At 36.3% G+C, this 16,126-nt stretch overlaps 1 protein-coding gene across 3 annotated transcripts in view; it reads right to left on the reverse strand.

Annotated features, from left to right (window-relative positions):
- The window catches only part of LOC117240037 (lachesin-like), a 262,392-nt gene that overhangs the window by 38,973 nt on the left and 207,293 nt on the right, over positions 1–16,126 (reverse strand). For all 3 annotated transcript variants that reach the window (XM_033505887.1, XM_033505886.1, XM_033505888.1), the window contains one exon: positions 14,458–14,533. In XM_033505887.1, the coding sequence (XP_033361778.1) occupies positions 14,458–14,533 (76 nt within the window). The remainder of the gene's footprint in view (positions 1–14,457; positions 14,534–16,126) is intronic.

The raw sequence follows: 16,126 nt of genomic DNA on the forward strand, positions 1-16,126 counted from the left end.
TGCGACGGGAAACCGGAAAATTAAAAATTCAATCGTGAGTTCGAGGACGGGAAATTGTTCTTCTTTTTCCATACGTTATGCACACGGCCATATTCGTCCCCGCGGGTGATTGATTGAAAAAAGAAAAGAAATCCGTAAATGAAGGATGAAAAATTCATCAAGCAGGCGCCCGAATTAAAATTTTCAAATAAAGCTTTGAGTTGTTCGAAAGGAAAGTTTACCGAAAACTCCATGATTACATTATGTTAGAAAATTGAGAAGCTAACTGAATATACCAATTTCGTTACTGGTTTTCGAGTTTCGTGGACATTTTTTTTTTTTGTTTTTGTTTTATTTAAGCTTTTTATACGTGCAGTGTTCTACGAGCTTAAAATTTTGAAGTACAAATCTCAGATAAGATAAGAAGAAGATCAGATAAGAAGATTAAATTATTTCCGAAGACAATGTACTGTGTAATGTATCATTGCGTAATATTCCTAAAGACAAAAAGTATAGTGGAATCAATTTATTAATTTTGAGGAAAGTTAGAGAATATCTCAAAAGATTGACTGGACGTTTGGCTAAATGCAAAGGCGCGAGTTTTAAACGAAGCAATATCTTTCCCAATTAATGGGAAACTGGTCTCTATAAACGATTCCCCTCGAAAACCTTGAAGCTCTTCGATCACCGAATAGGAAGGGTACGAAAGCGAGTAATTAATTTGCCGCGTAATCTCCCTTATTATTCTTAATTGATTCATTTGCGAGGAAGCCGAAGCTCTACATGGCAAAAGAGTAGAAGCGGTGACAAGGTGGATGAAAAATACTCATGCAGTGATTTTAACGAAAGAGGAACGGATTAAAAAGTATAGACGAGTTCGTCGGTGGAAAGATACAACGATGATACAGTGTCGAGTTCATGAGAAGCTCTCGTTATTACGAGCTTCTCCCTTCTCCGATCTTTAATTACGTCGCGACGTCGAATCGCAGTTCCCAAGAGGTTACGCATTCGAAAGCAGAACGCTCGACAATATTTTAGCTAAATTAAAAAGCCGTTTATGCATCCTCTGTCCCCGTCACTTTTCTTTCGGTGATCTTCTTGGTGGCGTTCCAACCCCTTTGTGTCGCGGCTGTCGGTCTCAGATTGCCGTACTCGTCGACCACCAGAGAATGGAAGAACTTCGTATCTGTCTTCCGGAAGAAAGCAATAGTGACATTAAATTACGGCGTCTTCTCTCCAGTGACAATAAGAGAGAACTTTCCACGGGACCTTCGCTGATATTGCTCGGAGGGTAATCGCGCTATTACCACTCGATTGAAGAAGTTTTGCGACGCTCTCGTGTATGCAAAATCATCGCGTATATTGAGCGCTTTGTCGATTAAATCTCGACTTAGTTCTTTTTAGTTCTTTGTGACTGGTTGGTAATTTAAACTGGTTGGTAATAGCATTTTTGATATGTTTATTGCATGTAATTTACATGTATATCGTGAACATGTGCTATACTATATGTATTTCCTTTTTTTACACAGATGTAACACCTACATCGTTTCCTGGAACAACTTGCAGCAACATTTTCATCTGAGAGTTATTCCTCTTACAGTTGCTTCGATTGAATTTATAACGTGTTTATGAAATGCTATCTGCCGATTTTCCAATGCTGTAATATGCCATTCTATATTATCGCCATACAATTCACATCCTAATATTTCCAAAAATATTCTTCTTATTTTTTTTATTGATATAGGACTTTTCCACGAAGGATATTTGATCAATCATAAAACGAATGCCTTATATGCCGCCAGGTCGGTAAAATTCATAAATAATCACAATGGTCAACGTATACATCTTCGATACGAATATTCGTTAATTATCTTGTCTAATGCGTCTAATCTATCACTTTTTGTTGCCTTATAAAATGAAATAATTTCTGGTTTATAACAACTTTCTAGTTCAGAAAAGCTGAGATCATTATGTAATGTGAAAAGAAGAACGACAGATTTTCTGGATTCAGGAATATGTGATACAAATGTAAGATTCTGTGCAAATACAAATTTAGATGAATACTGCTGCGTTGAATACATGCAAGTAAATTATTTTAGTAAATCTTTTCTATTTTTACGCACCGTACCAACAAGAAAAAATTTTTTTTGTAACAATTCTTCTGTTAGAGTAATATCTGTGAAGAAATTGTCGTTTGCAATTGGTCGGCTGCTGATTGTTTCCAGAAATCGGACAAATATCTTACAATACGTTGTGCTTGATTCTTTTCTGCAGAACTTTCGTTTCCTTTTCATCACTTTTTCCTAAACATCTAAGTTGCACAAATGTTTTCGCATTACACAATATCCATAACTCAACTACGCATGTACACTTTGAATGGACATCTTTCGTAGAAATTTACTAATTGTTTATCAATCGTGCCGACATTTCTTACGTCAAACAATTTGCCACAAAAATGTCTGTTATGGCTCTAAGCGGTGCTAACTTGTCCGTAGCTTTTCTTTCTTTTCGAATATTCATATCATCAAAACGCATAAAGCGTACAATTTCTCTGAACCGATCTCGCGACATTGCAGCCATGTAAATTTGACATAAAAATGACTCCATAAATGATGCGAATTTTCTCCAAATTTCCCGAATTTAACTATAGTCAATAAAACTCCAAAAAATGTATTGATTTCGGTGCGGTCTATAGGTTTCCATTTCTTATTTGATATCGTACTATAAACTTCTGCTTTCTAATTTGTATATTTGACAATTATATCAATAATTTCATCATTGATAAAAAGATGGAAGCTTCTATCGATGTAATATTTTCTCTTTTGGTAGTTAATTCGCCATTACGCGATGTAATTTGCATTTAATTTTTGTTGAGAGCAATATATTTCCACGTGTATCTAGTTATAATTCGATCTCTTACATGAATTTTCATCATTTCAATTTGTTCGTCAAAATCGTTGATTTTATAGAAAACACATCGTTTTGTATGTCTTGTAACTCAGCCTCAACATTGCTACAGCATGATGTAGTACTTTCATCGGGTGATAACTGTATATCAAAATCATCTTCATTTGCAAGACTATCGAAAGCACAACTTTGATTCCCTGGCTGTCCTGTTTCTTCAATCATCGCGAATGCTTCTTTTCACATTGAGCTCTTTAAAATATCTCTTTTTTTGTCGATAGTTCAATAGATACTAATGGACGCACACAAATTCTTTTCCTCTCTGAAGATAAAGTCTTCTTATTGCAAATTGTCGAAGAGTAAAATATCGAGAGAAAAAGAAGAAGCTCGCATGTTTCTCAGATTACAAATCCGATACGCATTATTTACAATATTTTTTTTTTATTTAATTCTTTACATTCACAATTTGTCCAGTTTGGACATTTGGCAGAATTTTTTAGCTGTTTGATTATCATGTGAGTGGCTACATCCAGCGGGATACCATTTTCGTGTTTGTTAGGTTGTGTCCTTTGTGAAGTCTGCTGGGTGTTTCCTTTTCAGTTTTTTATCCATGTTGGAGGTTTCTTTTTTTTTTTTATTTAGTTGTTTACATTCACAATTTGTCCAGTTTGGACATTTGGTAGAATTTTTTGGCTGTTTGATTATCGTGTGGGTGGCTACCCCCAGCGGGATACCATCTTCGTGTTTGTTAGGTTGTGTCCTTTGTGAAGTCTGCTGGGTGTTTCCTTTTCAGTCTTCTATCCATGTTTGAGGTGTTGATCGTTTCCGCAGCTAGCCGGTTTGGGTGTTTTCCTATTCTTTTTTGTATTTTCCTGCGTATCTGCTAATTTTCTCTTTGACCATTGGTATTCCCATGTCCTTCCGTATGTCCTCGTTTCTAACGTACCATGGGGCGTTTACTATTGTTCTAAGAATTTTAGCTTGTACTATCTCTATTTTGTTTATATGGCTCATTGCTATTATCCCCCATAGTGGTATTCCGTACGTCCAGATTGGTTTCATAATCGTTTTGTATATTTTTAATTTATTTTCTATGTTTAATTTTCGACTTGTTAGCCAATACATTTGTCTCCTTGTTGTCTGTATTTTGTCTATTATTGATTTAGTATGCTGTTTTCATGTGAGTTGTGTTTCTAAGTGGAGTCCTGGTATTTGACTTACCTTGTTTGCGGTATGTGCGTGCCGTTCAGTAGGATGTTTGGTGGTATCTGTTTTCGTGTGAATGTAATATGGTTACATTTATCGGGGTTTGAGTTTATTTGTTTATCTGGCAGCCACTTTTCTATTTTTGTGACATGTTCTTATAGTAATTTGACTGCTGTTTCTGGGTTAGTGTGTCTGACTAGTACAGCTGTGTCGTCCGCGAATGTCAGTATTTTGCTATTGGTTTATTTACAATATGGGTTAAAATCTATGCGGCTTTGGTAGCCGACGATTAATGCCTATTTACAATTTTTAGGAGATAAGATTTAATTACCTTTTTTTCATCATTATGCGAATTCCAACCACGAAATTTGTATTTTCCGCATAAATAACAAACGAGAAACAGCGCCCGAGTGCGAATATGATTTTCCTAAATAATTTATCGAATCGAAATCTACAGATCAAGTTAAAAGTTTGGAAATTAGTCGCGCAAGTTTCAAGCACGCGAGAAGCCAGTACAAATTCTTACACGTCCGCAGAGGTAGCACAAAAGACGTGTTGCAATTGTCGTCTTCGTCAGTGAGGTTGTCGTCTGGCAAGTTAACGAAAGACCGTGATCAATTCGTAATTAAAGCCGCGAACGGTTCGATATCGCTGCGTAAAAGAGCCTTCGGGGAAGCTGTTTGCCCGCGTATCACGATAAAGAATTCATTAGCGGGACCCTCGGACCGAAATGAAAATCTCAGAGAAATTTCCGCTAAATTTTTAAACGCCCGATAACCGTTTCGTGTTTTTCTTCAATTAATCGAGACCGACCGCGCGAGGCTTACCGAATAATTGATCGCGACGTATTAACTCTACGTTGAACGATTTTCCTCTCTTAAACGAATTTTCTTCTTCCTGCAGATTTTCTCGTTTTCCGTTTTCTCTCCTTTTTCTTGTATTCTTCTTTTCCTTTTCTCCTTTTTACCTTTAGTAGTTGGGATAAATGCATTAAGTAGATAAGGATCCTGCTCTTTCTTTTTTTGTTTTTAATAAAATCTTGTGGTTGCCAGTGATCGATAGCTTTGTCTGCTACGAAACGTATTCTCTATCCGAATTATAATTTTTGTAATTTCTTTTTATAAATTTATAATATATTATATATTAATATATATATTATATATTATAATATTATATACGTCGGAGATGAAAGGACACCGAATTCCTTTGGAATTCCCTTTGGAATTTTGGGAAAACCTCTTAACACTTTAATCTAGATTCTACCATAGCCGTAATTAAGCAGTTCATTCAATCCGATTGTATTTGTTCGAGATTTGTGATAATGGGCTTGGGCTCGAGGCGACAACCAGTCGCCGAACGTAGCCGCGGTCAAGGGATGAACGCTTTGCCTAACAAAAGTATGGAGTAATGGTATAGCTCTACTTAAAAAGAAATAGTTGTAGCGGCACTCGAAAGTAATAATTCCAACGGTTTCTGTCCTGTGGATCGCCACACGCAGATCCTATTCTTCGGGTAAGATGATTATCAGATGTAGACGCATCTCCACAGTACATGTTCAACTAGCCTGAGGACCCGTTACAAATCTTAAGATTTAGTTAACTAAAATCCTTCAAACAGGCAGGAAAATAGGGGAAATCTATTTTTTTCACGAAGGACGCTTCCTCCTAACAACTTTCTCTCAAAGGCGGTTAGCATCCTTCTTTAACCACCAACATAGGAATTAACCAATTAACAGGAACGTCTATTTCCCTCACTTTCCGAACGAAGGTTTTCCTCGATGAATCCGATGATCTCGTGTCCTTAGACACACCCCATCATAGTTTTCCTCTGCAGCATCATCGTGACGGAAAGTAATTCTCTCTCGTGAGGTCTGATTAGCGAGTTACATAGCGTCTTTATGCTCGGTGAATATTTTTACATTTTAACAAAGAGCTAGTTTAGTAATACTTGTACCGTAGACATGTAAATCGAGTCCGACTTAGACTTTGGAAGAAAGTACATTTGTTATCCCGTTGACCACGGATTCGTTATCGAATCTAAGACCATTGTCATTAGTGTTTAATCACCGCGGTTACTTGTCAATTCTGCAATATCAACACTTGTACTAATAATCATATTTGTATTAGTAAATATCTTCTCTATTGCATAACAACAATGTCTAATCCAAATGAAGATTCGTTACACGCTCCTAACCCTACTCATAATGTGAACCCGACATATATATATTATATATACAGGGTGGTTGGTAACTGGTGGTACAAGCGGAAAGGGGGTGATTCTACGCTAAAGAAGAAGTCGAAAATGTAGAATAAAAATTTTTTTTTAATTTTTTTTTCTTTTTTTTAAATTTTTCCATCGAGACAACGATCTACAGTGAGATCCGTTACAACGTACCGCACGCGTACCGAGCGAAAATTCAAAGTCGATTTTCTCGAAAACAAAGCCTCAAACGGAAAATTTTTATTCTACTTTTTCGACTTCTTTTTTCGCGTAGAATCACCCCATTTCCGCTTGTACCACCAGTTACCAACTACCTTGTATAATATTTGACGCAGAAATAATTTGAGCAGATATTTGTGGAAATACCTTGCCAGAATTACCGCATAAAATTAATGTTACCTGTTCTCTTGTCACAGGATTGGATGTTAATCAACTAGATGATTGGAAGCGGTAAGTTTTCTCCAAGTTTGTCTCGGAATGACAACTCAAGCGACCAATTCCACAGGCGCCGAGTAGCATTCCGTTTACACAGAAAGTAGTTTAACGTGAAAATTATGATGGACAGATTACTAGCTGAAATGAAATTAGCTCTCCAACCCCTTAGGCGAATTAAGAAATCGTTGGGAGAACGATGATCTTCGCGATTGTTTTATCCTGAAACCGGTAGTAGGAATTGTTTGACTATTTCAATCATCTTAATAGCTCGAGGATTAATGAATAAGGATTAATGAATATTTCCGTAGAATTTTTGTTTGAAATGCGAAACATTATGGCGATGGTTGAGGTGAACGGCCTGTATAAATCACGTTATTCGAGCGGAGAAACGACGATGATTGTTCGAACTCATAGCAGTATTCAAATTTGTGAATAAATATTGAACCTGATCTTGCTGTTAGGTATCGACAGATTATATTACAAAATGGAGTTTCTTGCGGAATCAAACTGTTGTACCTTGCAGATTATATTACAAAATAATGTTCATTTACATTCATTGGAATAATTATTAGAGAATTATGATTTCACTACGTGACATTAAATTTCTTCCAAGAGTTTAAGATATTTTAATATGTTTTATATAGCACGTATAATATAATATACAGTAATATAAGTATTTTGCAGAATATAAGCAAATATAAATAAGTAACTTTTTTTTATTCACGCGTATCTAGAGTCTGATAAAATAAGGAAAAATTAATGAATTTTACGATAGTTTAGAACATTAATTTTTCATCCTAATATAACACCAATTAATATACGATCTGTACGGCGTACGGTGATGCAATACACGTTCTACGATAGCGTGTTAGGATTAGCATAATTAATACGGGTAATTAATAGTTACTGTACCTATCAGATACATCTATAATGGTGTTCATCGCAGAAATACATCAAACGAAATACTTCTTGACGATGAATATTGATTTCGATTCGATACGCCATTTGATATTCACCTTACTCGAAATAACAGCCCATAACTAGAACAATACCTATTCCTGTACCAGTAGTAATACTGCCATATTAAAGTATTGCATTATTTTCAAGTACCAATATAAAGTATTTAGCAAGTGCTTTGCATTTTCAAAACAAACATCGATAACGATTTTTTATCATTTTTCGCGACAAAACATTTTTCGTCCTCGTGCATCATGATGATGCACGGGCAAAAATTTTCGCGAATATTTTATCAGTGTTGTAATTTGCTTTTATAATTTACTAAAGAAACGGCTAATTTGACGTTGGGTAAATAGGTGCGGTGCAAAAAATGTTAATAGTCGGAACGTTGGTCGAAGAGGAAGATTTAATGTCACATGTGAGATTAAAACTGCAAATATACGTAATATATGTTAAAACAAGCAGCTGCGTGAAATATAAAAAACAAATTTGAACCATTGCTAATCAAAGTTACGGAACATTCTTTATCCCAAATAAAAATTCACAAATATTTCTTCCTCGCAAATCTGAAAGAATTGCAAGATTCAAAGCTCAAAGTTAATTTCTCTGATTTCTCAAATACGACACTCAGCCATGCATAATTGATTAAAAAGTTGTTCTTAACAGAAATGAAAATATTCACATTTAAAGTCAGGAAACCATTCGAAAACTACCTACTAAGTAGAGCCTCTGCCTTCTTCTTCGAACAAATAGACGCGTCGGAAGTTTCGCGAGTTGGAGGAATTAAAAAATTCAGAGTTAACGCCTGGACTAATCTCAGAGACGTTTCAAGGCCGAAGCGTAGCTTCATGCAATTAATAAGGAGGTGAGATGGTTGGTGATAAGGCAGGGAATGGAATCAACGCTATAAATGCCTATGGGAAGGCTGTCTAACGACCGACAATTAAATCCCCGTCTCAGTCGGAGGCCAAAGAGGAAGAAGCGTTGCATTATGTATACGAAGCTTGGAGTTTGAAGGGAAAGCAGACGGTGCGGTACGGCGGTGAGAACGAAGTCGAAGGAAAAGAGAAAGAGAAAACACGAAAGAAGAAAGAGGAAGAAGAAGCCGACAGCCGAATGAATACGATATTGTTGCTATCCGCAACACGGCCGCAAGTTTTGTTCGTTGCAGCAGCCTGCAGCGGCCCTCCCTTCCTTCGTCCTTCCTCCACTATGCTTCCTCCACCCTCACAAATAGCAGTTTGACTCGACTATGGAATAAATTAGCCGTGCTCCGGCTTTTCCTGCGAACGATGGAAAAGGAGAAGTTGCGCGTCAGAAAAAGTGAGAGATCGCAGCTCGTAGGAAGGGATGCGAACTCAAGAGAAAGGAACGGGGGAGGGGATGGGGTGGAACGGACGGGATGGTTGCTTATCAAGAAACAGGGGTACTTTGTCCCTTAGGCGGTCCTTAATAATAAATTCATATCTCTACGACCTCCTGCTCTTCGTTCGTCTTCTCCTCCACTACGTCTCTCCTGGTGTTCACCCCATACAGTATCCCCACCAAAGGCAGATCCTGCAACCAGAATTTCACCCTTGGCTACGGTAGTAGCAAACTCTCCCTCTCAGTTAGATTACAAATCTCTTTTTTATGCCGCTTAATAAAACTCGTCTGACATATCTCTGACTTCTACCACTTAATTTCGGCCCCCTTTGTCCATCGAGCCGACCTTTTCTCCCTTCGTTCTTCCCTCCTTTTTTGCATTTCCTTCTTTCTTTCTCTTCGTTGATTTCCTTTATTTTCTATCGCTTTTCCTTCTTTCGTTTCCTTCCATTTTACAGTCTTTTTCCTTAGATGTATTTACCATCGTATGTGTCGGTGTTGTTCTTACGTCTGCCTTCATTCTACTCGTTTGAAACCTGTTCGACCTGTCCTCGTTCAACGTTCGCGGGGAAACGAGCACCCCTTTTGGGACTCCCATGGGTTCCGGCAAGGTTATTTTACTCCCTCTACCACAAACGGAATGAATTCGAATTCCTTTCGAGTCTCGGTATCTCTTTGTGGCCGATGTTTCAAGAAGGAAGATCGATCTCCTCGTGAAGGACAAGACCGCGGAAGATAGACGAAAGGTCTTGTCGGAGTAGTAAAGTACGAAAAGATATTATTGTTTCCGTTATCATTCTTCTTCTTTTTCTCTATTTGTGATTTTCAATTAAGAATTTAATAAATTTTATAAATATATATTTTATATGTACTAACTTGGAATTTTTTAACGAATGGAAATTTGTTATAGTAATCCGACACGTCAATTACAATTTCTTCGTAAGAATGACGTTGCGGATAGTCTATTAAAAAATTGATAATATGGATATTAATATTCTTTATGCGTTGTCGTTTCCTAAGCATTATACTTCGCATATAATCGTCACTGAAAGAGAGGATAATGCAAAGGGAAAACAATAAAAGGCAAAATTGAACTTTATTGCATGAAAAGATACTCCGAATTATAAGCGTGAGACGGAACCAAATGAAAACACGACAGAATAATCAAGGGAAGAATTTAGACAACTAAGTCTGAATAATTACGAACAGGTTGGTGTGGTGTTTGCCAACCCCAAGGAATAATACCTTTATACCCCTTTGTTTCGTGAAAGCGGCCAATTAGTAAGTAATATTCGTATCCAGAGGGCAAAAACTCTCTGAGCTATTGTGTGACTTTTAAAAATCTCGCCAATTAGAAAGCAATTTCCAGGAACACGCTGAGAATTTCTCTCTGGTATATACCGACGCTATATTTACGCTTGTTTTATTTCCTCCTCCTTTCGTTCCTTTTTCTTTTTCTTTTTATCTAGCAAAGTTATTTTTGCGTATGCATTCACACTCCACTCGGACGAAATTAAGGTTTCGCTACAAACGTATCTCTTATTCTCTTTTTTTCCAAAATTTTATTTTGATTACCTCTGCTTTATATAGCTGCCAAATTACACTCTCAGAAACCTGTGCAACTTAGCTGCGCATCCGATGTTTAATATTCGACATTAAAACTTTACTTGAACTTTCGCTTTAAAGTACATAGCCCGTCTAATATCATAATGGCTGAACGGCATGAAACTCAATATCGACATATTCACATTATTTAACATATGTATTTTAATAGAAGTGCGTTCGCCTAACGACAACAGCACAGTATCGACGCTTCTCCTTATCGATAGTAACATGGATGTTTTGCTGGTCATGTAACGATCGTATGCCATTTGTATGCTGCTCGCACGTTGACAACTGAGAATTCACTGCTGATACTGCGTTGGTGACGAATAGGATGGATCAAACAAAATTGATAAAATAAAACATAAAAAAAATAATTCAGATTCGACATCAGCAATTTTAATGCAATATCTACTAGAAGGAAAAAGGGGAAAAATAGTGGTTTAGATGAAATAGATACATTTTTTAAGTATAGCAGCAACTGTAAAAAAGCTATCATCTCGAATTAGAGCAATAACAAAGAAACAAATTGTTTTAACAGTATTACATATTGAATTAGAAGAGATAGATAAACACCGAGTAGAAAAAGATAAAGAAAGTAATATTTCTATTTTAAAATCTATAAAATTTGTATACTATAAATAAAATTTTATAGTCTTGCATTTACCTTGAATATACTGTCAGTTTTTCAATGGGCGTTATTGCTTCTCTAAATTTTGTATTTCGTTCGTGTATAAAATTTTCTACACTTTTTAAAAATATCTGATATCGGGTAGTTGACATTCGAAAATACTGATGGAACTTTTGTCCATCTCTAATTAACTTTTTTTATATAGTACATGAAATTTACCTTCGTCTTTTCTTAATTTCAAACTTTTCTACTAACTTCCGTTTTCTGTCATCTTCTTGCTTATCAAGTAACAATGCTATTATAGTCAATTCTTGGATTGTAAATTTCAAGATTTTTATTAATGTGGGGAATATTGTGGACTCACGCGCTGCCGATGCGTGGACAGCTGAACGTTGTTGTATTAGTACTGTACCGTTACATGGACGATACTTGTGAATATGTCGATGTTGGTCTAACACCGGTCAGGCGTTGTGCTGTCAGATGGTCTAACTTAATTCTCTCAGTGATCGGAATGTGGTTCATTTAATTCTTCTTTTTACTATTTTTAGTTGTCTTCTACTTTCTGTTTATATCCCTCTATTATAATGAAACTTGCGATACATTTTATGGGTCAACTATGCCATATATTTAAAAATATCGACTCTCTAGACAGGGTAGAAGGCAACGATATATCTAAATTTAATGCAATGGCTTGAAATATAAGATTCGAAGCACGGCATCTTCTCCTACTGTTTATTTTGAATATGATATTGTTCTAGAAATCCTATTTAGACGTTAAAGTGATTAACAGCGAGTGTTACAGAATATCGATATCATTGTTCTGATATCCCTACGTTATTAGATTATACGTACGAGTGTCCCTAATGGCCTTTCTACGATATTTAATCAACTAAGCTTGTGCGTCCAATAACTGCTAATAATCAGTGACGATTCTCGAACATGATCCTATAACGCACTCGATTGTTCGACGTGGTTTTCAACGGCGAGCTAATTTCAGCGTCCCTTCTATCACATAACACAATAATTCAAAATTACAACTACACCTATATTGTGTCGAGTCGACCACTTGGAATACATATAGTTGGCGATGCTAACATAGAGATCTATGGTCAAAGACTGAACGCATATACGCCTTCCCTGATCAAATGGCACTTAATATTGCTGTTGTTCATATTCAAATAACATTAGCTAGTTCACCGGATGGATTATTGTTGTTACCGATATATTGATCAGTTTCCTATTGACCTTTGTATATTGTAGGCTTGTGGCTGTTGCAATAATTAGGTCGCGGTCATTATTAGCCCCGCAGCCAAGCGGAAAAGACGAACTCGTCTGTTTTGTAATAGGAAACTAGAGAAACTGATATCCCGATTGTTTGAATATGCTTGGTATGTTAGGAAATGAGTAATACTTAAAATAATCTGTAAACTAAAAATATGTGAATCTAAAATTTATAGAACAATCGACGAGGTTTAGCAATAACTATAAAACGAGTAGATGACGAAAGATGAAATTCCCTTTAACTTTGTCGAAATTGTACACCTTCCTTTCACATCTTTGTGGGCACGTTGGAAATGTTTGATGGACAAGCTCGTGGGTTCACGAGAGGAACTAACTACGCAGCCACGGATTTCCACGAATCCGGACCGCTTTCATCCGGTTGGACAGAGGTAATCGCCTGCAGGGATCACTGGCAGCCTTTTTCTTGCCGGTAGCCTTTTATGCTAAACGTTCGCTTCATTTGAATGTCGCTAATGCGAAAAACCGATGCATACTAATGGAAAGCGGCCTCCTCGCTCTTTCTCACCCCCTCTCGTTGGAGATACCGGTTGAACACACCGAAATCATCCTTCCGAGCGCACGTGTTCGTACGTGGCGTTCACGTTTGCACAGCGACTGCCCATTTCTCCATCGGCTCTTTATGTCATATGCATATATTAGGCGAGATATACGCGCCATTTCAGAAGAAGCTGCGCGGTAAAATTGAAGATACACTATTTCCACAATTTCCGATGATGGTTACCTAATTCCAGTGCTAGACAGTGCAACGGTAAATAAATAGAAAAGTAAGGATTTCGTGACAAGTTTTGCTAGGTTTTGTAATATCAGTGTTTTGTCTCTAATTCCTCGTTGTCTTCCAAATTGCTTTGCTCAATTTGGTATTTAATATACCTACTTATTCAAATGTTCCACGATAATTTACATTTTACGTATTCAATCGCTAATAAGAAAATATGAACTTTCTTTAAAAAAAATAGTGTTTTTCGGGAAAATTGGTTTTTCTATTAAAAGCGGTTCTGAATAAAGTTTCTCAATCACGAAAATCAGTTGTAATCATTCGGTATCTCAAATCTAATGGTGTAACTGTGCGGTAGTCAAGAATAGTGGTGCTTCCGCGTGATTTCGCGAACGATTTAATCACGGATTAATAGGTCGCCGCAAAAGCGATCCTCGAGGTTTCTAGGGTGGTTAATTAATTGCGTGTATATATTTGCCGAGGAAACCCGAATTAGTGAAATCCGATTTAGGACCAAACGTTTTGACCGAGGGACGTTCTGCAACCAATCGCTCAGCGTGTCTCTGTAAATAGTATGTCTCCTCTCGTCTCGTCTTCGTCTACTTTGTAAACACCTTGCAGAACGACTGTACACCAGTGCTTCTCAATTTTTGTTATCCCTTTGCACTTTACAATCTCCAATATGATACAGCACGAAATTTTACAGATCACATTTAAACATTCAGCAATTTATGGAAATAACTTTTATAAGAAGTTAAATATCAATCATGTATTTGGATCAAAAGTATGAGGTACTCGTTTGAAATTCGATGAACGAAATGATATCAACAAATATACGGTGTAATTGTTCTAATGAAGAAAGCAAAATTTGGCTATATGTCAAGGAATAAAACGCTTTAATTACGAAAAGAAGGAAATTTAAAAATTGCTATACGAGGAAGTAGGAAAAATAAATAATATTTAATTAGGATTATTTGGTATACGAAATAGCAGAGATAACCTAAAAATTCTTTACACGGAGAGCTGACAAAATTGTATCTTGTTTGCGAACCACTGGTATGCTCACCGCAACGATCCGTCATTAGCTCGACAAACGTTCCCGCGGGATATTTTAAAATGCGAGTAAACAAACGACACTTACTGTACAAACGAATTGTGCCGTCGGTCTCTCCACGTGGATTTTTCGCGACGCACTTGTAGCTACCGTAATCCTCCTCCTGAAAAACAGAATAGTAACAACGTCAGAATCAAGCGTCGATCAGAGTTGGCTTTTAACCAAAGTTGTGTTTACACAATAGTCAGTTATTTGACAAAATCCGAAAAAATGTTATGTGAAAACGAACGATAGAGGTAAGAAATGTATGTTAGATGAATATATCAATCGATCCGATTATATTTGCTCGCATTTTCATTTTTCTTATGTTGTGCTTACCTTATGCACAATGATGTTTTGCGACGTTCGATGAGTCAGATTTTTGTGCAAGTATAGACGTAGGATAAAAGTGTTAGAATTAGATAAAAATGTTTGACGATGCTCTTAAAATGCAACAAAGAAGATAAAAAATGATAGGAAGAAGAAGGAAGAAGAACATATTATATTCTGTCATTCTGATGACATGAAGAAATTTCTCTTTTACACGATTATCTTAAGGATATCCTCTACATGTACGAAAATAATCTAGGAATAAATTTCGTGAGATATCACGAAACTTTTCAAATATCACCTGTTGGCTTCGCGGCACTTCATGTCGACTAAAGGCAGAGTTCCGTAGGTGAGCATTTTCCTCTGGAATCGAAGCTAATCTTCAGAGTATTTCACAAAAAGATAATCTTGAAAATTTCTGCTCGTTTTTGCAAAAGAGGCATCGCGGTACTGGAAGTTTCGTCATCATAAAAAGATTGTTTCGAAAAAATTAATTTTAAGTTTCGTGTTGATTAAATGTCTTTTACTCCTTCCAGTCAGTACTATACTTCCATGAAGTTTTACACATTTATTTTTTAATACCCTGTATATGTAACAAGGGAAGTATTTTTTGCTTGGCTGAGGATGTGACGAAGGAAAACTTTTTATGTATTTTTTTTTTTTTTCGTGAATACATTTGTAGTGCAACTATATTTTCACAAAAGAATTGCATATCTTTATTAAACAAATGACTCGTGTAAATACCTCTCGAAACACGATTCTCAAAAAATATAAAAAGTTAATAACGATGGCTAATAACAACAATAATTACATTTAATAGGCTATGAAAATTAAGATGTTCTTGCAAGAAAAATATCGATTTCTCGGCTGTTTATTATACATGAATAACCAACCGGTGCGAGAAAAAATACGGCAAGAAATTACTTAACAAGGGAAAAAGACCACACGATATTTGTTCCATGTTATTTAAGAAAAAACGGAAAAATAGGAATTATTATTACAGGGAACACCGGAGAATAGATGAATATTTGTATCGCAAACAAACGAACAAACACCCAAAAAGAAAGAACCAACCTGCCATGTGATATACGTACCTACCTAATTGCACTAAAATAAAAAGATGCAAAATTAGCAGGGAAAATTAGTTCATCGTCGAGTTATATCTCAATAATATTAATGATGATCGATTTCAGCCTATACCTTTATGCACAATTTTAGAATAATCGATACGCGATTTCTATTTAAAATCGTTACTTTATATTTTTAGTCCCGTTAAATTATCTTTACTCTTACTCGAGAAATAAGCGGATAAATTTTGTTTCGATGAATTCATCGTTCAAGAGATGATTTTATTTCAACCTTGGAAAACGATTTTCGACGCGTCGCT

This window comes from Bombus vosnesenskii, unplaced genomic scaffold (genome assembly GCF_011952255.1).
Source record: "Bombus vosnesenskii isolate JDL3184/JDL3185 unplaced genomic scaffold, Bvos_JDL3184-5_v1.1 scf7180000014535, whole genome shotgun sequence".
Taxonomy (NCBI): domain Eukaryota; kingdom Metazoa; phylum Arthropoda; class Insecta; order Hymenoptera; family Apidae; genus Bombus; species Bombus vosnesenskii.